Source organism: Tachypleus tridentatus, chromosome 4 (assembly GCF_004210375.1).
Source record: "Tachypleus tridentatus isolate NWPU-2018 chromosome 4, ASM421037v1, whole genome shotgun sequence".
NCBI classification, from domain to species: Eukaryota; Metazoa; Arthropoda; class Merostomata; order Xiphosura; family Limulidae; genus Tachypleus; species Tachypleus tridentatus.
The window spans coordinates 993,456-1,020,159 of NC_134828.1; the positions used below are offsets into that span (position 1 = coordinate 993,456).

The window sequence follows — 26,704 nt, forward strand, 5'->3', positions numbered from 1 at the left end:
TTATTAATAACATTTTTACTTGTAGTTCTATCACACAAGCCTCATTGTTTAATAAATCTTAATTTTGGTTTAAATCATTACGAGTTGAATGGTAAATTTTAATGACATAGTTTATTAAAAAGTAAACACTTTGTATTATTACTCTCAAGAGTTTGCCAAACAATTGGCTCTTTGGTTTTTTTTACTGTATTCTATTAAACATGTCTCTTAATTAAGCAGTAGAAAAAGAAATTGACAGTAATTATTTATCTTCATAAAAATTCTCTTAATTTGCGATAGATTATTAGACCTTATTGAGCTGAAAAACTGTCCACGTTTTAGAATGAATTTATGTCTAGTGTAATATAAAGTATTTGTAGCATATTATGTAAATCTTACCTGACTTATGAATGTTTGAACATTGGTAGATGTTTTAGTTTTAATTTTGCATGTTTATAGAAATGTCAAATTTCGTGCCAGTTGGCTCATGCATATGAAAATCATCTCACTTTTACTTTATTAATCACTGTTGTATTTGCATGGGTGTATTTTGTTTGAATTGTAGTGTGTTGGTATACATTAAATTTGAAAATCTGGTAGCTACGTTTAACGAGGACATGACATCTTCCAAATGTTTATTTTTTTCAGATTAGACACAACATTAGTTGATTTCAATGACATGAGGTGGGAAAGAGGGAATGTGAGTTTTATATTTAGTGGAAATGCTAAACCATCACAGTCACTTACAGTTCTAGATAATGAACAGAAAGTTTATCAGAAGGTTCGCTATGAGGTAAGATCTTCAACACTCTTTAGATATGTTTTAAAACCTTTTTCATAACATTTGTTTTATACATAAAATTTAAATTTTGTTTCTGTTGATATGGAATTTTAATCAAAACTAGGAATCTCCCACTAACTATGATTGAAGTAGTGTTATAATAACCAGGAATCCCACCAGATATAGTTCGTTTGGTGTTGTATGAACCTGGAATTGCATCAGTTATAATTGAACTCTTGTATGAAGCAGGAATTCTACCAGATATAGTTCATTTGGTGTTGTATGAACCTGGAATTGCATCAGTTATAATTGAACTCTTGTATGAAGCAGGAATTCTACCAGATATAGTTCATTTGGTGTTGTATGAACCTGGTATTGCATCAGTTATAATTCAACTCTTGTATGAAGCAGGAATCCCACCAGATGTAATTTATCTAAAGTGCTGTATAAATCAGGAACCCTCCCAGATATAATTCATTTAACCCTTTTATTTTGAACATTCTTTTGTGTGCATGTCACAAAGTTTCACTGAGTTACATTCAAAATTCAGTTAAACTATTAATCATGGTATACAAATAAACTAGACAAAACATCATAGCTAATAACTTAATATAAGTTTTAAATCCTGAACTTCCTGTAGTATGAGTATTGTTAGATTTACTCTCTAGTTCTGTCCCTTTAATTTATTTATCATGTTGTCATCAGTCAGGAAAAGCATAATTTTTGTAGTCTTCAATCTTATTTGGTTACAGAGTAATAAAATAGAAAATCAGGTCAACTTACCACACCACCCGTCACATATTGTCTTTCATAAATTACCAATAGTTCTCTGATTTATAACATTATTTATAACCAATGGAAAGCCAGTGTTTTAATATATCAAATGGCATACTATATTACATTTTCTTCTGCACGTGGAATTGTGTATTTCACTTCTATTTCAAGGAAACACATTGACGAGCTAAACTGAGTTTTCAACAGCTCTTCTTTCATAGTCAGAAAAACTTGTGATAATCACAAGAACATTGTCTGCTTCTTGAATGTTATTATTCTGTATTCTTTTGTACATTATTTTAAAATTAGTGCAGTAATATTATTAGTATAAAAAAGTAGGGTTAAGTTTCATTAACAGTTAAGAGAGACCTTGATAAGTACTATATTTCTCATTTTTAATGTGTGTTTATTAATATAAAGTAACTAAAATGTAAAAATAAACTTTTGTATTTGATTAGATAAGACTAACTTAAGTAGAATAAATTTGTCACAAGCTTTACTCATGGGCAGCTCATAAGTAACCCATGGATTACGTAATTCAGTAGGATAACACAAGATACATGTTCACCAAGTGATCTACTACATATGTAGCAGAATGTTAGTTAGACATGGTTCAAAGGACAATTAAACATAATTGTAAAGAAATGTGTACTGTTATGAATTCAGTGCTATTTTGGATAAACAAATGTTTCATGTTACAATCTGAAGTCATTGTAGAAAGAAAAAAATTAATTTAGATTACTTTGGTATTTATTTTATGGTGGTTATGAAGTTGACCAAGTTGAGAAACCTTGTACATAATTATGGTACAGAAAACAAGAAATAAAATATATAGTTTTACCAAAAAAAAAACACTCTCTAAAGCATTTAGGAAGTTTTAGAGATTACACAAATGAAGTTTGAAATTTTTCAGGTGAAAAATTACTTTTAATCTGAACATGAAAATCACTTTGTACTTAGAGCAGCCAACACTTTGTGTATTTATGGTTAAACGTTTATTGAAAATGCTTCATTAAAAATTCTAATTTCTTGTCTATATATGACTCTTAATGCTTACTAGGAGTATAGTAGGGGAATTTAAAGGTAAATGTTTAGGTTCAGTCAATGGAGCTCATAGTGAGAGTTGTTGTGTGAACCAGGAACCCCACCAGATATTATTCATTTGTAGTGTGGTATGAACCAGGAATCTCAGCATATATAATTCATTTGTAGTGTTATATGAACCAGAAATCCCTACATATATACTTTATTTAAATTTGTACGAACCAGGAATCCTACCATGTGTAATTCATCTAGTGATGCATGAACCTAAAATTTCACCAGATATAATTATCTTTGATACTTTGTTTCTATTCCAGTATTTTTACTTAGTTTTATAAACAGGTATTGTACTGTAGGTTTGAATAGAGACCCGGCATGGCCAGGTGTGTTAAGGCGTTTGACTCATAATCTGAGGATCGTGGGTTTGAATCCCTGTTGCACCAAACATGCTCACACTTTCAGCCGTGGGGGGTGTTATAATGTTACGTTCAATCCCACTATTTGTTGGTAAAAGAGTGGCCCAAGAGTTGGCGGTGGGTGGTGGTGACTAGCTTCCTTCCTTCTAGTCTTACACTGCTAAATTAGGGACGGCTAGTGTAGATATCCCTTGTGTAGTTTTGCACGAATTTAAAAAAACAAAAGTTTTGAATAGTCAGTGTTCAGTTACAATATTTTATAATGTAAAACCGGGAAACTTCTCTTATTTTTACTATTTGATAATATATTTACAGCTCCAAAACTGTGTATTAAGATGGTCTTGCTTAAACATTTTTTTTTAAGTTGACTAATATTTTATGTACTGTTAAGCAGGAAACTGAAGCTGAAACAGAAGATGAAATTGATTTATTAATGAGTAGCGACATAGTCAGTGTTCAGATGTCTACAAAATCTATCACCTTCAGCAGGGCACAGACCGGCTGGATCTTTAGAGGAGATCGAACAGTAAGTAGTGTGTCATATAACACTGTCAAGAAACGTCTTGCAGAAATGTTGTTCTGATCCAAATATATTGGTGTTATTTTTATTTCTAATACAAAGTAGTATCTTATATGTCAGACAAGCCCATGTTATTTAGTATGTGTATTTTATATGTCAGACAAGCCCATGTTATTTAGTATGTGTGTCTTACATTTCAGATAACTCTATTATTTACTATGTGTGTCTCATATTTCAGATAACTCTATTATTTACTATGTGTGTCTCATATTTCAGATAAGTCCATGTTATTTAGTATGTGTATCTTATATGTCAGATAAGTCCATGTTATTTAGTATGTGTATCTTATATGTCAGACAAGCCCATGTTATTTACTGTGTGTGTCTCATATTTCAGATAAGTCCATGTTATTTAGTATGTGTATCTTATATGTCAGATAAGTCCATGTTATTTAGTATGTGTATCTTATATGTCAGACAAGCCCATGTTATTTAGTATGTGTGTCTTACATTTCAGATAACTCTATTATTTACTATGTGTGTCTCATATTTCAGATAACTCTATTATTTACTATGTGTGTCTCATATTTCAGATAAGTCCATGTTATTTAGTATGTGTATCTTATATGTCAGATAAGTCCATGTTATTTAGTATGTGTATCTTATATGTCAGATAAGTCCATGTTATTTAGTATGTGTATCTTATATGTCAGACAAGCCCATGTTATTTACTATGTGTGTCTCATATTTCAGATAAGTCCATGTTATTTAGTATGTGTATCTTATATGTCAGATAAGTCCATGTTATTTAGTATGTGTATCTTATATGTCAGATAAGTCCATGTTATTTAGTATGTGTATCTTATATGTCAGACAAGCCCATGTTATTTACTATGTGTGTCTCATATTTCAGATAAGTCCATGTTATTTAGTATGTGTATCTTATATGTCAGACAAGTCCATGTTATTTAGTATGTGTATCTTATATGTCAGATAAGTCCATGTTATTTAGTATGTGTGTCTTACATTTCAGATAAGTCCATGTTATTTAGTATGTGTATCTTACATTTCAGATAAGTCCATGTTATTTAGTATGTGTGTCTTATATTTCAGATAAGTCCATGTTATTTAGTATGTGTATCTTACATTTCAGATAAGTCCATGTTATTTAGTATGTGTGTCTTATATTTCAGATGAGTCCATGTTATTTAGTATGTGTGTCTTACATTTCAGATAAGTCCATGTTATTTAGTATGTGTGTCTTATATTTCAGATAAGTCCATGTTATTTAGTATGTGTATCTTACATTTCAGATAAGTCCATGTTATTTAGTATGTGTGTCTTATATTTCAGATGAGTCCATGTTATTTAGTATGTGTGTCTTATATTTCAGATGAGTCCATGTTATTTAGTATGTGTGTCTTACATTTCAGATAAGTCCATGTTTTTTAGTATGTGTGTCTTACATTTCAGATAACTCTATTATTTAGTATGTGTGTCTTACATTTGATATAAGTCCATGTTTTTTAGTATGTGTGTCTTACATTTCAGATAAGTCCATGTTATTTAGTATGTGTATCTTACATTTCAGATAAGTCCATGTTTTTTAGTATGTGTTTCTTACGTTTCAGATAACTCTATTATTTACTATGTGTGTCTAATATTTCAGATAAGTCCATGTTATTTAGTATGTTTATCTGATATTTCAGATAAGTCCATGTTATTTAGTATGTGTATCTCATATTTCAGATAAGTCCATGTTATTTACTATGTGTGTCTAATATTTCAGATAAGTCCATGTTATTTAGTATGTGTATCTCATATTTCAGATAAGTCCATGTTATTTAGTATGTGTATCTCATATTTCAGATAAGTCCATGTTATTTGGTATGTGTGTCTTATATTTCAGATGAGTCCATGTTATTTAGTATATGTGTCTTATATTTCAGATGAGTCCATGTTATTTAGTATGTGTATCTCATATTTCAGATAAGTCCATGTTATTTACTATGTGTGTCTAATATTTCAGATAAGTCCATGTTATTTAGTATGTGTATCTCATATTTCAGATAAGTCCATGTTATTTAGTATGTGTATCTCATATTTCAGATAAGTCCATGTTATTTGGTATGTGTATCTTATATTGCAGATAAGTCCATGTTATTTAGTATGTGTGTCTTATATTTCAGATAAGTCCATGTTATTTAGTATGTGTATCTTATATTGCAGATAAGTCCATGTTATTTAGTATGTGTTCTAATTTTGATGTTAAATTAATATTAATCATATTTTCATTTCTTGAAATATGCTGGTAAGCTTCAATATTAGTGAATGTATTTTCTTTTGGGACAAGTTAGAATTTCTTTTACCATTGTTATAACTACACAAAGTTTTTTCTGTAAAAGGAACCATCAACAACACACACAGTTTTCTTTCAATACAACCATCAACAACACACACAGTTTTCTTTCAATACAACCATCAACAACACACAGTTTTCTTTCAATACAACCATCAACAACACACAGTTTTCTTTCAATACAACCATCAACAACACACACAGTTTTCTTTCAATACAACCATCAACAACAACACAGTTTTCTTTCAATACAACCATCAACAACACACAGTTTTCTTTCAATACAACCATCAACAACACACACAGTTTTCTTTCAATTCAACCATCAACAACAACACAGTTTTCTTTCAATACAACCATCAACAACACACAGTTTTCTTTCAATACAACCATCAACAACACACACAGTTTTCTTTCAATACAACCATCAACAACACACAGTTTTCTTTCAATACAACCATCAACAACACACACAGTTTTCTTTCAATACAACCATCAACAACACACACAGTTTTCTTTCAATACAACCATCAACAACACACACAGTTTTCTTTCAATACAACCATCAACAACACACACAGTTTTCTTTCAATACAACCATCAACAACACACACAGTTTTCTTTCAATACAACCATCAACAACACACACAGTTTTCTTTCAATACAACCATCAACAACACACATACAGTTTTCTTTCAATACAACCATCAACAACACACACAGTTTTCTTTCAATACAACCATCAACAACACACACAGTTTTCTTTCAATACAACCATCAACAACACACACAGTTTTCTTTCAATACAACCATCAACAACACACACAGTTTTCTTTCAATACAACCATCAACAACACACACAGTTTTCTTTCAATACAACCATCAACAACACACACGGTTTTCTTTCAATACAACCATCAACAACACACAGTTTTCTTTCAATACAACCATCAACAACACACACAGTTTTCTTTCAATACAACCATCAACAACACACACAGTTTTCTTTCAATACAACCATCAACAACACACACAGTTTTCTTTCAATACAACCATCAACAACACACACAGTTTTCTTTCAATACAACCATCAACAACACACACAGTTTTCTTTCAATACAACCATCAACAACACACACAGTTTTCTTTCAATACAACCATCAACAACACACACGGTTTTCTTTCAATACAACCATCAACAACACACAGTTTTCTTTCAATACAACCATCAACAACACACACAGTTTTCTTTCAATACAACCACCATTATGCTCACAGGTCATGTAAGTTTTATTGTAAATCATTTCATGGCTTGCATGCTTTCTGAGACAGTCACTATGGTATTTATAGGTGTTGACTTGGATGTTTCATTATATTCTTCTTTAGCTTGTTTAAAACATTTTGTGACATGTGGTAAACACAGATAAGACTGAAATTGAGTAATGTTCATGTGTAGAAAATGTGTGATTTACAAATCATGAACTAACATAATGTGCTTAAACATTTTTATCACTGAATTTGTGGTTCTAATGCATTGAAACAGTCTGTTAATTTCATATACAAACATTTAATTGTCTATCTAATTATTTAACCTATTATTGTAATTCAAGTCTTGGTATTATGTTACATTTACATGACCTCATGAATTAAAAAACTTAACAGTAAGGATTTGTTATTACCCTGTCTATACAACAGTCCAAAGTTAGAGAAAGTAATTCTGCTTGAACTAAACCTTAGTTTCTGTGTGTATCAGATGTAACAGTCCAAAGTTAGAGAAAGTAATTATGCTTGAACTAAACCTTAGTTTCTGTGTGTATCAGATGTAACAGTCCAAAGTTAGAGAAAGTAATCTTGAACTAAACCTTAGTTTCTGTGTGTATCAGATGTAACAGTCCAAAGTTAGAGAAAGTAATTCTGCTTGAACTAAACCTTAGTTTCTGTGTGTATCAGATGTAACAGTCCAAAGTTAGAGAAAGTAATTCTGCTTGAACTAAACCTTAGTTTCTGTGTGTATCAGATGTAACAGTCCAAAGTTAGAGAAAGTAATTCTGCTTGAACTAAACCTTAGTTTCTGTGTGTATCAGATGTAACAGTCCAAAGTTAGAGAAAGTAATTCTGCTTGAACTAAACCTTAGTTTCTGTGTGTATCAGATGTAACAGTCCAAAGTTAGAGAAAGTAATTATGCTTGAACTAAACCTTAGTTTCTGTGTGTATCAGATGTAACAGTCCAAAGTTAGAGAAAGTAATTATGCTTGAACTAAACCTTAGTTTCTGTGTTGCTTGAACTAAACCTTAGTTTCTGTGTGTATCAGATGTGATAAAGTGTTGCTTTTTTTATTATGCTGCTTTTAAAAACTCATCTTGTTTTTATAGTACAAATTTATAACCATTTTCTGCTATAAGTAGTTAGTATCAACCGAAAACTATTTATCTGAAATGTGTATTACATCTTTAACCTGGTTTATTATTGATGGAAAAATGTTTTATTGGAGGTGTGTGTTGCATCTTTAGTCTGGTTGGGTTAGCGAGTGATATTTGTAGAAGATTATCTGTTGTGTATATTCATTGTGATTACTGACAGCTTAAAACAAAATGATGATTCCTGTCAACAATAAAACTTTGATTTATTAACTATTAAACCATGATGAATATACAAGCTGAAACAAAAAATGTTGTTTTCATAATATCAGTTTCAACTTACATAACCAAGGTTATTTCTTGTTTCGTCAAAGTTGTTAAGTTATAGTCTGTTTTTATGTCAAGGAACACTGAATTGTGATACCTGTACAAGTTTCTGTTGTAAGCTGATCTTACTGTTTTCTGCTGAGAAGAAGGAACTCATTGTTTTAATGTTTTTCTAAGAGATGTATCAAATGTTAAAATATCGTTTTATCAACACAACATACAGAATGTGTTATTAGATTGAAAATAATATTTCAGGCCTGTAGTGTTGTACTAGTCCTTTTGTGGGTCAGCGGTATATGAATTTAAATGCTAATATCTGTGTTTGATACCTGTGATGAACAGAGAACCTTTGTACTGAAGCATCAGCAACAGTGTTATACTTTGTTTATAATATTAATGTAATGTAAAACCGGGGTAAAACAGTTAGATACTAACTTACATTAAAGTATTTTTGTGACTTGTTTGAAACTGCAGGCCTTTTTGAGTTAAATATTATTTCTCTATTCTGTATGCGTACATAGATACATACAAAACAAGCACTCAAAATATTTCTGTAAAGAATCCACTGTTAGTCGTAGTTGTCACCTTAAACTCCTATCACCAAAACTTTAAGGTGACAACTTCCACTAACAGTGGATTCTTTACTGAAATCTTCTCAGTGCTTATTAAGTTCATTATTGTTCTATAGCATTGATTTTAATTGCTGACCAACAATTAAGGTAGTTAATAGTATGCAAGTTTTTATTTCATTATTTATATATATATATGTTTTTTTTCACATCTTAGGAAATGGTGGGACCTTTTTTAGCAGATTTTTACTTCATTAATGGACTTGTCTTAGAATCAAGGAAAAGGTAAGATCTGTGTTTTAGACTTCAGTCTAATAACTATAAAACTAGATTAGAAACCCTTCTTGTATGTGCATATTAAAATGATTACAGAAAACTATTTTTAGTTTTTGTGTCTGAGGTGTACTTGTACTACTTGTTGGATTTATTGGTGCTGTTTGCAAACTCCATAATTAATACCTCACACAGAGCTATATCAAAGTTTTTCATATGTTAGTTTCACTCAAAAAACAAACAACCATATTAACAAACAGTTACAGATCAGCTTGTTGTGAGTGGATACAAGATTGAATCATTACACAGATCAGCTTGTTGTGAGTGGACACAAGACTGAATCATTACACAGATCAGCTTGTTGTGAGTGGACACAAGACTGAATCATTACACAGATCAGCTTGTTGTGAGTGGACACAAGACTGAATCATTACACAGATCAGCTTGTTGTGAGTGGACACAAGACTGAATCATTACACAGATCAGCTTGATGTGAGTGGACACAAGACTGAATCATTACACAGATCAGCTTGTGAGTGAACACAAGACTGAATCATTACAAGAGTTAAATGAAAGTGGTAACATCTCTCTTTATACTTGGTAAAACTACCATGTCAACTCGACCTGACAGAGTGATGTAGTGTGACATGATAGGGTTAGGCCTCCCTATCTAATTTCATATTGATAGAATTATTGAAAATGTGTGTTTATTTTTAGTACTGGTTCATTTATCCATCTTTATTTCATTTTTTAAATTTTTATTATGTTAATCAAAAACATAGAATCACAATTTCCTATCTTTTGTCACAAACCAAGTTATATCACCTGAACTATGGACAGTACTCGAACTACTGTTTTCACATGGAGTACCAGTTTTTATTTTCCAGTCACTTTCCGGTATCTCACAGTTGAATGGATATGTCCTGGAAACAACTGTATATACATGACTTCGTTGTTTCTCCAGATTAACAACCCTTTGATTACGTTATATACTGTTTCCTGGGACTCATGGATGGCCTTTTTGACTGAACTTTATCTGTTAATCCTGGGACTCATGGATGGCCTTTTTGACTGAACTTTATCTGTTAATCCTTGCCTTTTACAAGATGCCACAATTTACTTACTGTGGTTGGGATACAACTGGTCTATTTGTGGATAGTCTATTTACTAACTGTGGTTGGGATACAACTGGTCTATTTGTGAATAGTCTATTTACTAACTGTGGTTGGGATACAACTGGTCTATTTGTGGATAGTCTATTTACTTACCGTGGTTGGGATACAACTGGTCTATTTGTGGATAGTCTATTTACTTACCGTGGTTGGGATACAACTGGTCTATTTACTTACCGTGGTTGGGATACAACTGGTCTATTTGTGGATAGTCTATTTACTAACTGTGGTTGGGATACAACTGGTCTATTTACTTACTGTTGTTGGGATACAACTGGTCTATTTGTGGATAGTCTATTTACTTACCGTGGTTGGGATGCAACTGGTCTATTTGTGGATAGTCTATTTACTTACAGTGGTTGGGATACAACTGGTCTATTTGTGGATAGTCTTATTTACTTACCGTGGTTGGGATACAACTGGTCTCTTTGTGGATAGTCTATTTACTTACTGTGGTTGGGATACAACTGGTCTATTTGTGGATAGTCTATTTACTTACCGTGGTTGGGATACAACTGGTCTATTTGTGGATAGTCTATTTACTTACTGTGGTTGGGATACAACTGGTCTATTTGTGGATAGTCTATTTACTTACCATGGTTGGGATACAACTGGTCTATTTGTGGATAGTCTATTTACTTACCGTGGTTGGGATACAACTGGTCTATTTGTAAATAGTCTATTTACTAAATGTGGTTGGGATACAACTGGTCTATTTACTTACTGTGGTTGGGATACAACTGGTCTATTTGTGGATAGGCTATTTACTTACTGTGGTTGGGATACAACTGGTCTATTTGTGGATAGTCTTATTTACTTACCGTGGTTGGGATACAACTGGTCTATTTGTGGATAGTCTATTTACTAACTGTAGTTGGGATACAACTGGTCTATTTACTTACTGTGGTTGGGATACAACTGGTCTATTTGTGGATAGTCTATTTACTAACTGTAGTTGGGATACAACTGGTCTATTTACTTACTGTGGTTGGGATACAACTGGTCTATTTGTGGATAGTCTTATTTACTTACCGTGGTTGGGATACAACTGGTCTATTTGTGGATAGTCTATTTACTAATTGTAGTTGGGATACAACTGGTCTATTTACTTACTGTGGTTGGGATACAACTGGTCTATTTGTGGATAGTCTATTTACTTACCGTGGTTGGGATACAACTGGTCTATTTGTGGATAGTCTATTTACTTACCGTGGTTGGGATACAACTGGTCTATTTGTGGATAGTCTATTTACTTACCGTGGTTGGGATACAACTGGTCTATTTGTGGATAGTCTATTTACTAATTGTGGTTGGAATACAACTGGTCTATTTACTTACTGTGGTTGGGATACAACTGGTCTATTTACTTACTGTGGTTGGGATACAACTGGTCTATTTGCTTACTGTGGTTGGGATACAACTGGTCTATTTGTGGATAGTCCACTTACTTACCATGGTTGGGATACAACTGGTCTATTTACTTACTGTGGTTGGGATAAAAGTGGTCTATTTACTTACTGTGGTTGGGATACAACTGGTCTATTTGTGGATAGTCTATTTACTTACTGTGGTTGGGATACAACTGGTCTATTTGTGGATAGTCTATTTACTTACCGTGGTTGGGATACAACTGGTCTATTTGTGGATAGTCTATTTACTTACTGTGGTTGGGATACAACTGGTCTATTTGTGGATAGTCTATTTACTTACCATGGTTGGGATACAACTGGTCTATTTGTGGATAGTCTATTTACTTACCGTGGTTGGGATACAACTGGTCTATTTGTGGATAGTCTATTTACTAACTGTGGTTGGGATACAACTGGTCTATTTGTGGATAGTCTATTTACTTACCATGGTTGGGATACAACTGGTCTATTTGTGGATAGTCTATTTACTTACCGTGGTTGGGATACAACTGGTCTATTTGTGGATAGTCTATTTACTTACGTGGTTGGGATACAACTGGTCTATTTGTGGATAGTCTATTTACTTACTGTGGTTGGGATACAACTGGTCTATTTGTGGATAGTCTATTTACTTACTGTGGTTGGGATACAACTGGTCTATTTGTGGATAGTCTATTTACTTACTGTGGTTGGGATACAACTGGTCTATTTGTGGATAGTCTATTTACTTACCATGGTTCGGATATAACTGGTTTATTTGTGGATAGTCTATTTACTAACTGTGGTTGGGATACAACTGGTCTATTTGTGAATAGTCTATTTACTAACTGTGGTTGGGATACAACTGGTCTATTTGTGGATAGTCTATTTACTTACCGTGGTTGGGATACAACTGGTCTATTTGTGGATAGTCTATTTACTTACCGTGGTTGGGATACAACTGGTCTATTTGTGGATAGTCTATTTACTTACCGTGGTTGGGATACAACTGGTCTATTTGTGGATAGTCTATTTACTAACTGTGGTTGGGATACAACTGGTCTATTTACTTACTGTGGTTGGGATACAACTGGTCTATTTGTGGATAGTCTATTTACTTACTGTGGTTGGGATACAACTGGTCTATTTGTGGATAGTCTATTTACTTACCATGGTTGGGATATAACTGGTCTATTTGTGGATAGTCTATTTACTAACTGTGGTTGGGATACAACTGGTCTATTTGTGGATAGTCTATTTACTAACTGTGGTTGGGATACAACTGGTCTATTTGTGGATAGTCTATTTACTTACCGTGGTTTGGATACAACTGGTCTATTTGTGGATAGTCTATTTCCTAACTGTGGTTGGGATACAACTGGTCTATTTGTGAATAGTCTATTTACTTACCGTGGTTGGGATACAACTGGTCTGTTTACTTACCGTGGTTGGGATACAACTGGTCTATTTGTGGATAGTCTATTTACTAACTGTGGTTGGGATACAACTGGTCTATTTACTTACTGTGGTTGGGATACAACTGGTCTATTTGTGGATAGTCTATTTACTTACCGTGGTTGGGATGCAACTGGTCTATTTGTGGATAGTCTATTTACTTACAGTGGTTGGGATACAACTGGTCTATTTGTGGATAGTCTTATTTACTTACCGTGGTTGGGATACAACTGGTCTATTTGTGGATAGTCTATTTACTTACTGTGGTTGGGATACAACTGGTCTATTTGTGGATAGTCTATTTACTTACCGTGGTTGGGATACAACTGGTCTATTTGTGGATAGTCTATTTACTTACTGTGGTTGGGATACAACTGGTCTATTTGTGGATAGTCTATTTACTTACCATGGTTGGGATACAACTGGTCTATTTGTGGATAGTCTATTTACTTACCGTGGTTGGGATACAACTGGTCTATTTGTGGATAGTCTATTTACTTACTGTGGTTGGGATACAACTGGTCTATTTGTGGATAGTCTATTTACTTACCATGGTTGGGATACAACTGGTCTATTTGTGGATAGTCTATTTACTAACTGTGGTTGGGATACAACTGGTCTATTTACTTACTGTGGTTGGGATACAACTGGTCTATTTGTGGATAGTCTATTTACTTACTGTGGTTGGGATACAACTGGTCTATTTGTGGATAGTCTTATTTTCTTACCGTGGTTGGGATACAACTGGTCTATTTGTGGATAGTCTATTTACTAACTGTAGTTGGGATACAACTGGTCTATTTACTTACTTAGGTTGGGATACAACTGGTCTATTTGTGGATAGTCTATTTACTAACTGTAGTTGGGATACAACTGGTCTATTTGTGGATAGTCTTATTTACTAACTGTAGTTGGGATACAACTGGTCTATTTGTGGATAGTCTATTTACTAACTGTGGTTGGAATACAACTGGTCTATTTACTTACTGTGGTTGGGAAACAACTGGTCTATTTGCTTACTGTGGTTGGGATACAACTGGTCTATTTGTGGATAGTCCACTTACTTACCATGGTTGGGATACAACTGGTCTATTTACTTACTGTGGTTGGGATAAAACTGGTCTATTTACTTACTGTGGTTGGGATACAACTGGTCTATTTGTGGATAGTCTATTTACTTACGGTGGTTGGGATACAACTGGTCTATTTGTGGATAGTCTATTTACTTACCGTGGTTGGGATACAACTGGTCTATTTGTGGATAGTCTATTTACTTACTGTGGTTGGGATACAACTGGTCTATTTGTGGATAGTCTATTTACTTACCGTGGTTGGGATACAACTGGTCTATTTGTGGATAGTCTATTTACTTACTGTGGTTGGGATACAACTGGTCTATTTGTGGATAGTCTATTTACTTACCATGGTTGGGATACAACTGGTCTATTTGTGGATAGTCTATTTACTTACGTGGTTGGGATACAACTGGTCTATTTGTGGATAGTCTATTTACTAACTGTGGTTGGGATACAACTGGTCTATTTGTGGATAGTCTATTTACTTACCATGGTTGGGATACAACTGGTCTATTTGTGGATAGTCTATTTACTTACCGTGGTTGGGATACAACTGGTCTATTTGTGGATAGTCTATTTACTTACTGTGGTTGGGATACAACTGGTCTATTTGTGGATAGTCTATTTACTTACTGTGGTTGGGATACAACTGGTCTATTTGTGGATAGTCTATTTACTTACTGTGGTTGGGATACAACTGGTCTATTTGTGGATAGTCTATTTACTTACTGTGGTTGGGATACAACTGGTCTATTTGTGGATAGTCTATTTACTTACTGTGGTTGGGATAAAAACTGGTCTATTTGTGGATAGTCTATTTACTTACCATGGTTGGGATATAACTGGTCTATTTGTGGATAGTCTATTTACTAACTGTGGTTGGGATACAATTGGTCTATTTACTTACTGTGGTTGGGATACAACTGGTCTATTTGTGGATAGTCTATTTACTTACTGTGGTTGGGATACAACTGGTCTATTTGTGGATAGTCTATTTACTTACGTGGTTGGGATACAACTGGTCTATTTGTGGATAGTCTATTTACTTACTGTGGTTGGGATACAACTGGTGTATTTGTGGATAGTCTATTTACTAACTGTGGTTGGGATACAACTGGTCTATTTGTGGATAGTCTATTTACTAACTGTGGTTGGGATACAACTGGTCTATTTGTGGATGGTCTATTTACTTACCGTGGTTGTGATACAACTGGTCTATTTGTGGATAGTCTATTTACTAACTGTGGTTGGGATACAACTGGTCTATTTGTGGATAGTCTATTTACTAACTGTGGTTGGGATACAACTGGTCTATTTGTGAATAGTCTACTTACCGTGGTTGGGATACAACTGGTCTATTTGTGGATAGTCTATTTACTTACCATGGTTGGGATACAACTGGTCTATTTACTTACCGTGGTTGGGATACAACTGGTCTATTTGTGGATAGTCTATTTACTAACTGTGGTTGGGATACAACTGGTCTATTTACTTACTGTGGTTGGGAAACAACTGGTCTATTTGCTTACTGTGGTTGGGATACAACTGGTTTATTTGTGGATAGTCCACTTACTTACCATGGTTGGGATACAACTGGTCTATTTACTTACTGTGGTTGGGATAAAACTGGTCTATTTACTTACTGTGGTTGGGATACAACTGGTCTATTTGTGGATAGTCTATTTACTTACGGTGGTTGGGATACAACTGGTCTATTTGTGGATAGTCTATTTACTTACCGTGGTTGGGATACAACTGGTCTATTTGTGGATAGTCTATTTACTTACTGTGGTTGGGATACAACTGGTCTATTTGTGGATAGTCTATTTACTTACGTGGTTGGGATACAACTGGTCTATTTGTGGATAGTCTATTTACTTACTGTGGTTGGGATACAACTGGTCTATTTGTGGATAGTCTATTTACTTACCATGGTTGGGATACAACTGGTCTATTTGTGGATAGTCTATTTACTTACCGTGGTTGGGATACAACTGGTCTATTTGTGGATAGTCTATTTACTAACTGTGGTTGGGATACAACTGGTCTATTTGTGGATAGTCTATTTACTTACCATGGTTGGGATACAACTGGTCTATTTGTGGATAGTCTATTTACTTACGTGGTTGGGATACAACTGGTCTATTTGTGGATAGTCTATTTACTTACTGTGGTTGGGATACAACTGGTCTATTTGTGGATAGTCTATTTACTTACTGTGGTTGGGATACAACTGGTCTATTTGTGGATAGTCTATTTACTTACTGTGGTTGGGATACAACTGGTCTATTTGTGGATAGTCTATTTACTTACTGTGGTTGGGATACAACTGGTCTATTTGTGGATAGTCTATTTACTTACTGTGGTTGGGATAAAAACTGGTCTATTTGTGGATAGTCTATTTACTTACCATGGTTGGGATATAACTGGTCTATTTGTGGATAGTCTATTTACTAACTGTGGTTGGGATACAACTGGTCTATTTGTGGATAGTCTATTTACTAACTGTGGTTGGGATACAACTGGTCTATTTGTGGATAGTCTATTTACTTACGTGGTTGGGATACAACTGGTCTATTTGTGGATAGTCTATTTACTAACTGTGGTTGGGATACAATTGGTCTATTTACTTACTGTGGTTGGGATACAACTGGTCTATTTGTGGATAGTCTATTTACTTACTGTGGTTGGGATACAACTGGTCTATTTGTGGATAGTCTATTTACTTACTGTGGTTGGGATACAACTGGTCTATTTGTGGATAGTCTATTTACTTACTGTGGTTGGGATACAACTGGTGTATTTGTGGATAGTCTATTTACTAACTGTGGTTGGGATACAACTGGTCTATTTGTGGATAGTCTATTTACTAACTGTGGTTGGGATACAACTGGTCTATTTGTGGATAGTCTATTTACTTACCGTGGTTGTGATACAACTGGTCTATTTGTGGATAGTCTATTTACTAACTGTGGTTGGGATACAACTGGTCTATTTGTGGATAGTCTATTTACTAACTGTGGTTGGGATACAACTGGTCTATTTGTGAATAGTCTATTTACTTACCGTGGTTGGGATTCAACTGGTCTATTTGTGGATAGTCTATTTACTTACCATGGTTGGGATACAACTGGTTTATTTACTTACCGTGGTTGGGATACAACTGGTCTATTTGTGGATAGTCTATTTACTAACTGTGGTTGGGATACAACTGGTCTATTTACTTACTGTGGTTGGGATACAACTGGTCTATTTGTGGATAGTCTATTTACTTACCGTGGTTGGGATGCAACTGGTCTATTTGTGGATAGTCTTATTTACTTACCGTGGTTGGGATACAACTGGTCTATTTGTGGATAGTCTATTTACTTACTGTGGTTGGGATAGAACTGGTCTATTTGTGGATAGTCTATTTACTTACCGTGGTTGGGATACAACTGGTCTATTTGTGGATAGTCTATTTACTTACTGTGGTTGGGATACAACTGGTCTATTTGTGGATAGTCTATTTACTAACTGTGGTTGGAATACAACTGGTCTATTTACTTACTGTGGTTGGGAAACAACTGGTCTATTTGCTTACTGTGGTTGGGATACAACTGGTCTATTTGTGGATAGTCCACTTACTTACCATGGTTGGGATACAACTGGTCTATTTACTTACTGTGGTTGGGATAAAACTGGTCTATTTACTTACTGTGGTTGGGATACAACTGGTCTATTTGTGGATAGTCTATTTACTTACGGTGGTTGGGATACAACTGGTCTATTTGTGGATAGTCTATTTACTTACCGTGGTTGGGATACAACTGGTCTATTTGTGGATAGTCTATTTACTTACTGTGGTTGGGATACAACTGGTCTATTTGTGGATAGTCTATTTACTTACCGTGGTTGGGATACAACTGGTCTATTTGTGGATAGTCTATTTACTTACTGTGGTTGGGATACAACTGGTCTATTTGTGGATAGTCTATTTACTTACCATGGTTGGGATACAACTGGTCTATTTGTGGATAGTCTATTTACTTACCGTGGTTGGGATACAACTGGTCTATTTGTGGATAGTCTATTTACTAACTGTGGTTGGGATACAACTGGTCTATTTGTGGATAGTCTATTTACTTACTGTGGTTGGGATACAACTGGTCTATTTGTGGATAGTCTATTTACTTACTGTGGTTGGGATACAACTGGTCTATTTGTGGATAGTCTATTTACTTACTGTGGTTGGGATACAACTGGTCTATTTGTGGATAGTCTATTTACTTACTGTGGTTGGGATAAAAACTGGTCTATTTGTGGATAGTCTATTTACTTACCATGGTTGGGATATAACTGGTCTATTTGTGGATAGTCTATTTACTAACTGTGGTTGGGATACAACTGGTCTATTTGTGGATAGTCTATTTACTAACTGTGGTTGGGATACAACTGGTCTATTTGTGGATAGTCTATTTACTTACCGTGGTTGGGATACAACTGGTCTATTTGTGGATAGTCTATTTACTAACTGTGGTTGGGATACAATTGGTCTATTTACTTACTGTGGTTGGGATACAACTGGTCTATTTGTGGATAGTCTATTTACTTACTGTGGTTGGGATACAACTGGTCTATTTGTGGATAGTCTATTTACTTACCGTGGTTGGGATACAACTGGTCTATTTGTGGATAGTCTATTTACTTACTGTGGTTGGGATACAACTGGTGTATTTGTGGATAATCTATTTACTAACTGTGGTTGGGATACAACTGGTCTATTTGTGGATAGTCTATTTACTAACTGTGGTTGGGATACAACTGGTCTATTTGTGGATAGTCTATTTACTTACCGTGGTTGTGATACAACTGGTCTATTTGTGGATAGTCTATTTACTAACTGTGGTTGGGATACAACTGGTCTATTTGTGGATAGTCTATTTACTAACTGTGGTTGGGATACAACTGGTCTATTTGTGAATAGTCTATTTACTTACCGTGGTTGGGATACAACTGGTCTATTTGTGGATAGTCTATTTACTTACCATGGTTGGGATACAACTGGTCTATTTACTTACCGTGGTTGGGATACAACTGGTCTATTTGTGGATAGTCTATTTACTAACTGTGGTTGGGATACAACTGGTCTATTTACTTACTGTGGTTGGGAAACAACTGGTCTATTTGCTTACTGTGGTTGGGATACAACTGGTTTATTTGTGGATAGTCCACTTACTTACCATGGTTGGGATACAACTGGTCTATTTACTTACTGTGGTTGGGATAAAACTGGTCTATTTACTTACTGTGGTTGGGATACAACTGGTCTATTTGTGGATAGTCTATTTACTTACGGTGGTTGGGATACAACTGGTCTATTTGTGGATAGTCTATTTACTTACCGTGGTTGGGATACAACTGGTCTATTTGTGGATAGTCTATTTACTTACTGTGGTTGGGATACAACTGGTCTATTTGTGGATAGTCTATTTACTTACCGTGGTTGGGATACAACTGGTCTATTTGTGGATAGTCTATTTACTTACTGTGGTTGGGATACAACTGGTCTATTTGTGGATAGTCTATTTACTTACCATGGTTGGGATACAACTGGTCGATTTGTGGATAGTCTATTTACTTACCGTGGTTGGGATACAACTGGTCTATTTGTGGATAGTCTATTTACTAACTGTGGTTGGGATACAACTGGTCTATTTGTGGATAGTCTATTTACTTACCTTGGTTGGGATACAACTGGTCTATTTGTGGATAGTCTATTTACTTACCGTGGTTGGGATACAACTGGTCTATTTGTGGATAGTCTATTTACTTACTGTGGTTGGGATACAACTGGTCTATTTGTGGATAGTCTATTTACTTACTGTGGTTGGGATACAACTGGTCTATTTGTGGATAGTCTATTTACTTACTGTGGTTGGGATACAACTGGTCTATTTGTGGATAGTCTATTTACTTACTGTGGTTGGGATACAACTGGTCTATTTGTGGATAGTCTATTTACTTACTGTGGTTGGGATAAAACTGGTCTATTTGTGGATAGTCTATTTACTTACCATGGTTGGGATATAACTGGTCTATTTGTGGATAGTCTATTTACTAACTGTGGTTGGGATACAACTGGTCTATTTGTGGATAGTCTATTTACTAACTGTGGTTGGGATACAACTGGTCTATTTGTGGATAGTCTATTTACTTACCGTGGTTGGGATACAACTGGTCTATTTGTGGATAGTCTATTTACTAACTGTGGTTGGGATACAATTGGTCTATTTACTTACTGTGGTTGGGATACAACTGGTCTATTTGTGGATAGTCTATTTACTTACTGTGGTTGGGATACAACTGGTCTATTTGTGGATAGTCTATTTACTTACTGTGGTTGGGATACAACTGGTCTATTTGTGGATAGTCTATTTACTTACTGTGGTTGGGATACAACTGGTGTATTTGTGGATAGTCTATTTACTAACTGTGGTTGGGATACAACTGGTCTATTTGTGGATAGTCTATTTACTAACTGTGGTTGGGATACAACTGGTCTATTTGTGGATAGTCTATTTACTTACCGTGGTTGTGATACAACTGGTCTATTTGTGGATAGTCTATTTACTAACTGTGGTTGGGATACAACTGGTCTATTTGTGGATAGTCTATTTACTAACTGTGGTTGGGATACAACTGGTCTATTTGTGAATAGTCTATTTACTTACCGTGGTTGGGATACAACTGGTCTATTTGTGGATAGTCTATTTACTTACCATGGTTGGGATACAACTGGTTTATTTACTTACCGTGGTTGGGATACAACTGGTCTATTTGTGGATAGTCTATTTACTAACTGTGGTTGGGATACAACTGGTCTATTTACTTACTGTGGTTGGGATACAACTGGTCTATTTGTGGATAGTCTATTTACTTACCGTGGTTGGGATGCAACTGGTCTATTTGTGGATAGTCTATTTACTTACAGTGGTTGGGATGCAACTGGTCTATTTGTGGATAGTCTTATTTACTTACCGTGGTTGGGATACAACTGGTCTATTTGTGGATAGTCTATTTACTTACTGTGGTTGGGATAGAACTGGTCTATTTGTGGATAGTCTATTTACTTACCGTGGTTGGGATACAACTGGTCTATTTGTGGATAGTCTATTTACTTACTGTGGTTGGGATACAACTGGTCTATTTGTGGATAGTCTATTTACTTACCATGGTTGGGATACAACTGGTCTATTTGTGGATAGTCTATTTACTTACCGTGGTTGGGATACAACTGGTCTATTTGTGGATAGTCTATTTACTAACTGTGGTTGAGATACAACTGGTCTATTTACTTACTGTGGTTGGGATACAACTGGTCTATTTGTGGATAGTCTATTTACTTACTGTGGTTGGGATACAACTGGTCTATTTGTGGATAGTCTTATTTTCTTACCGTGGTTGGGATACAACTGGTCTATTTGTGGATAGTCTATTTACTAACTGTAGTTGGGATACAACTGGTGTATTTGTGGATAGTCTATTTACTAACTGTGGTTGGGATACAACTGGTCTATTTGTGGATAGTCTATTTACTAACTGTGGTTGGGATACAACTGGTCTATTTGTGGATAGTCTATTTACTTACCGTGGTTGTGATACAACTGGTCTATTTGTGGATAGTCTATTTACTAACTGTGGTTGGGATACAACTGGTCTATTTGTGAATAGTCTATTTACTTACCGTGGTTGGGATACAACTGGTCTATTTGTGGATAGTCTATTTACTTACCATGGTTGGGATACAACTGGTCTATTTACTTACCGTGGTTGGGATACAACTGGTCTATTTGTGGATAGTCTATTTACTAACTGTGGTTGGGATACAACTGGTCTATTTACTTACTGTGGTTGGGAAACAACTGGTCTATTTGCTTACTGTGGTTGGGATACAACTGGTTTATTTGTGGATAGTCCACTTACTTACCATGGTTGGGATACAACTGGTCTATTTACTTACTGTGGTTGGGATAAAACTGGTCTATTTACTTACTGTGGTTGGGATACAACTGGTCTATTTGTGGATAGTCTATTTACTTACGGTGGTTGGGATACAACTGGTCTATTTGTGGATAGTCTATTTACTTACCGTGGTTGGGATACAACTGGTCTATTTGTGGATAGTCTATTTACTTACTGTGGTTGGGATACAACTGGTCTATTTGTGGATAGTCTATTTACTTACCATGGTTGGGATACAACTGGTCTATTTGTGGATAGTCTATTTACTTACCGTGGTTGGGATACAACTGGTCTATTTGTGGATAGTCTATTTACTAACTGTGGTTGGGATACAACTGGTCTATTTGTGGATAGTCTATTTACTTACCATGGTTGGGATACAACTGGTCTATTTGTGGATAGTCTATTTACTTACCGTGGTTGGGATACAACTGGTCTATTTGTGGATAGTCTATTTACTTACTGTGGTTGGGATACAACTGGTCTATTTGTGGATAGTCTATTTACTTACCGTGGTTGGGATACAACTGGTCTATTTGTGGATAGTCTATTTACTTACTGTGGTTGGGATACAACTGGTCTATTTGTGGATAGTCTATTTACTTACCATGGTTGGGATACAACTGGTCTATTTGTGGATAGTCTATTTACTTACCGTGGTTGGGATACAACTGGTCTATTTGTGGATAGTCTATTTACTAACTGTGGTTGGAATACAACTGGTCTATTTACTTACTGTGGTTGGGATACAACTGGTCTATTTGTGGATAGTCTATTTACTTACTGTGGTTGGGATACAACTGGTCTATTTGTGGATAGTCTTATTTTCTTACCGTGGTTGGGATACAACTGGTCTATTTGTGGATAGTCTATTTACTAACTGTAGTTGGGATACAACTGGTCTGTTTACTTACTTAGGTTGGGATACAACTGGTCTATTTGTGGATAGTCTATTTACTAACTGTAGTTGGGATACAACTGGTCTATTTACTTACTGTGGTTGGGATACAACTGGTCTATTTGTGGATAGTCTTATTTACTTGCCGTGGTTGGGATACAACTGGTCTATTTGTGGATAGTCTATTTACTAATTGTAGTTGGGATACAACTGGTCTATTTACTTACTGTGGTTGGGATACAACTGGTCTATTTTTGGATAGTCTATTTACTTACCGTGGTTGGGATGCAACTGGTCTATTTGTGGATAGTCTATTTACTTACAGTGGTTGGGATACAACTGGTCTATTTGTGGATAGTCTTATTTACTTACCGTGGTTGGGATACAACTAGTCTATTTGTGGATAGTCTATTTACTTACTGTGGTTGGGATACAACTGGTCTATTTACTTACTGTGGTTGGGATACAACTGGTCTATTTACTTACTGTGGTTGGGATACAACTGGTCTATTTGTGGATAGTCTATTTACTAACTGTGGTTGGGATACAACTGGTCTATTTGTGGATAGTCTTATTTTCTTACCGTGGTTGGGATACAACTGGTCTATTTGTGGATAGTCTATTTACTTACCATGGTTGGGATATAACTGGTCTATTTGTGGATAGTCTATTTACTAACTGTGGTTGGGATACAACTGGTCTATTTGTGGATAGTCTATTTACTAACTGTGGTTGGGATACAACTGGTTTATTTGTGGATAGTCTATTTACTTACCGTGGTTGGGATACAACTGGTCTATTTGTGGATAGTCTATTTACTAACTGTGGTTGGGATACAACTGGTCTATTTGTGGATAGTCTATTTACTAACTGTGGTTGGGATACAACTGGTCTATTTGTGGATAGTCTATTTACTAACTGTGGTTGGGATACAACTGGTCTATTTGTGGATAGTCTATTTACTTACCGTGGTTGTGATACAACTGGTCTATTTGTGGATAGTCTATTTACTAACTGTGGTTGGGATACAACTGGTCTATTTGTGGATAGTTTTATTTCTCCAAAATAGACCTTGGTTCTTTGTTTACCAATTCCATTAAGTGTGAGAGATATTTCCAATATGAACACAACTTTAGTTTGTATGAATATTTGTGTCGTAAAGGACTTTCAGAAGCAGTAACATTTTGATGGCATTACTCCACCTACAAAGTAACAAAGATTCTAATAGATCACATTCCACTGTAATTCTATATGAACTGTGTTTGCCGCACTACTTGCTGGTTTACGTTACAGAATTATTTTAATATGATGTACTCATTCCTTTCTACATGCTTTGTTCGGAGCAAACACTCAGTTGTTTGCTGCCAGAGTACTTTAAAACTGGAGCAGTACTCGATCAATCTTTCTGATCGGAACTTTTTAACATGAGATGTAACCAAAGGGGAAGGGTTGAATTTACTGTCAGCACATGGACAGAGGATAATAAAGAATTCCTACAAACTTATGTGGCAGGTGTTCGCTGTAACTTATTTTTGTACCAACTTGGTATGTATTACACCTCGTAGAGTAGTAAATAAACTAAGACATGGAATATCTAAATTGGATGATGTACACATGTTAAAACTATCTTGTATATTTATTTCAGTATTTATAATTGCATATTAATTAAGATTTATTTTACTTTAAATATATTTACATTTTTCATTTAAAAGAATTATTTGTTTACTTAACAAACTGGAATCTCAGCAGTTTCAATCGTCATGGACCTTAAAATCCTCAGATCCAACTTTATTGGACTCTTTGTATCTTAGGTCGACATAAACCTGGTCTTTAAGTAAAGTGAACATTATCATTATGGAAAATAAGTTGGGAAATTGAACAAGTTTGGTACAGCAATTGCAAATTCAAATTCATTATTCAAGTATTTTAAAAACACAAATGAATATTTTTCACTATGTCAGTAACATTGGTATATCTTTTAAAGGTTCATAGCAGTCAGTCATACTGCAAGTAAAGGGACATTAGGTAAAAATGAAGAAGTCTAGAAAAGAACCAAACATAACTCAGAGTTACAGAAGTAAATAGCACTTAGGCACTTATTAAGATTATGGTGACTGGTTCACTTGTGGTTAGAAGCTTGTATTATCACTTGACTTTAATAGTTGATTTGTAATAACAACCAAACATAACTCAGAGTTACAGAAGTAAATAGCACTTAAGCACTTATTAAGATTATGGTGACTGGTTCACTTGTGGTTAGAAGCTTGTATTATCACTTGACTTTAATAGTTGATTCGTAATATTTATTAAAGAACTATCTAATTACTAATTAATAATTAACCACAGGCTTCTACCCACGACAGTGATCTCTTGTTTTGTTAACAATACTTAATGTTGATGTGGATTCAAAGTGTGCTGAGCTATAGTAGCAATATGTACAGTTTAAAAACCTGTTCACATTAGGTACATAAGGAATTTGTATTTGCCATCAGCATGTTTGCTGATATCAGTTAAAAATGTTGCTATATTTGTTGTAGACTTGCATGTTCAAGCATTTGAAGGGTATATTGTTAAATTTGATTTAGTGTTATCTGTATATTTATACAGTGTTTGCTCTCTTTACAATGTACTGCTCATGTTTTGATTATCCGACAGTGTATGCTTTCTTTATGATATAATGATATATTCTTATTTCTTAATCTTAATATTTTGGTAGATTAAAAGCTTTTATGTGCTTACAGAGTTCTATCACTTTGAAAATATCTTTTTGTTTGTGGTATATGTTCTGCTGAGATTATTTAGGAAGGTTCATACAGTGTTTTTGTTTTGGAAACACTTTTAGAAGAGAACATTTGACACAAGAAGATGTGATAAAAAATAAAGCAGTTGTGGAAAGTTTTACCAAGGGAAGCACAACTGGTTTAGAAAATTCTGAGGTAAGTTTAAATGTTTGGCTTTAAATATTCTGTTTTCTGTCAGTTGCTTATTTTTGGTTCTGGCAGTATTAATTTACATAAAACTAGCCTTTGAAGACAACTCACACTTTCCACTGTATTAACTCTTCTTAATCAGTAGATTATTGAAATGTAACTACCCTTTGAAGACCAACTCACACTTTCCACTGTATTAACTCTTCTTAATCAGTAGATTATTGAAATGTAACTATCCTTTGAAGACCAACTCACACTTTCCACTGTATTAACTCTTCTTAATCAGTAGATTATTGAAATATAACTATCCTTTGAAGACCAACTCACACTTTCCACTGTATTAACTCTTCTTAATCAGTAGATTATTGAAATGTATCTATCCTT

At 34.7% G+C, this 26,704-nt stretch overlaps 1 protein-coding gene across 1 annotated transcript in view; it reads left to right on the forward strand.

The window, feature by feature from the left end:
* The window catches only part of LOC143249995 (ankyrin repeat domain-containing protein 13C-like), a 65,916-nt gene that overhangs the window by 25,658 nt on the left and 13,554 nt on the right, over positions 1-26,704 (forward strand). The window contains 4 exon segments of the mRNA XM_076500629.1: positions 628-772; positions 3,386-3,517; positions 9,342-9,409; positions 26,233-26,326. Coding sequence (XP_076356744.1) covers positions 628-772; positions 3,386-3,517; positions 9,342-9,409; positions 26,233-26,326 — 439 coding nt within the window.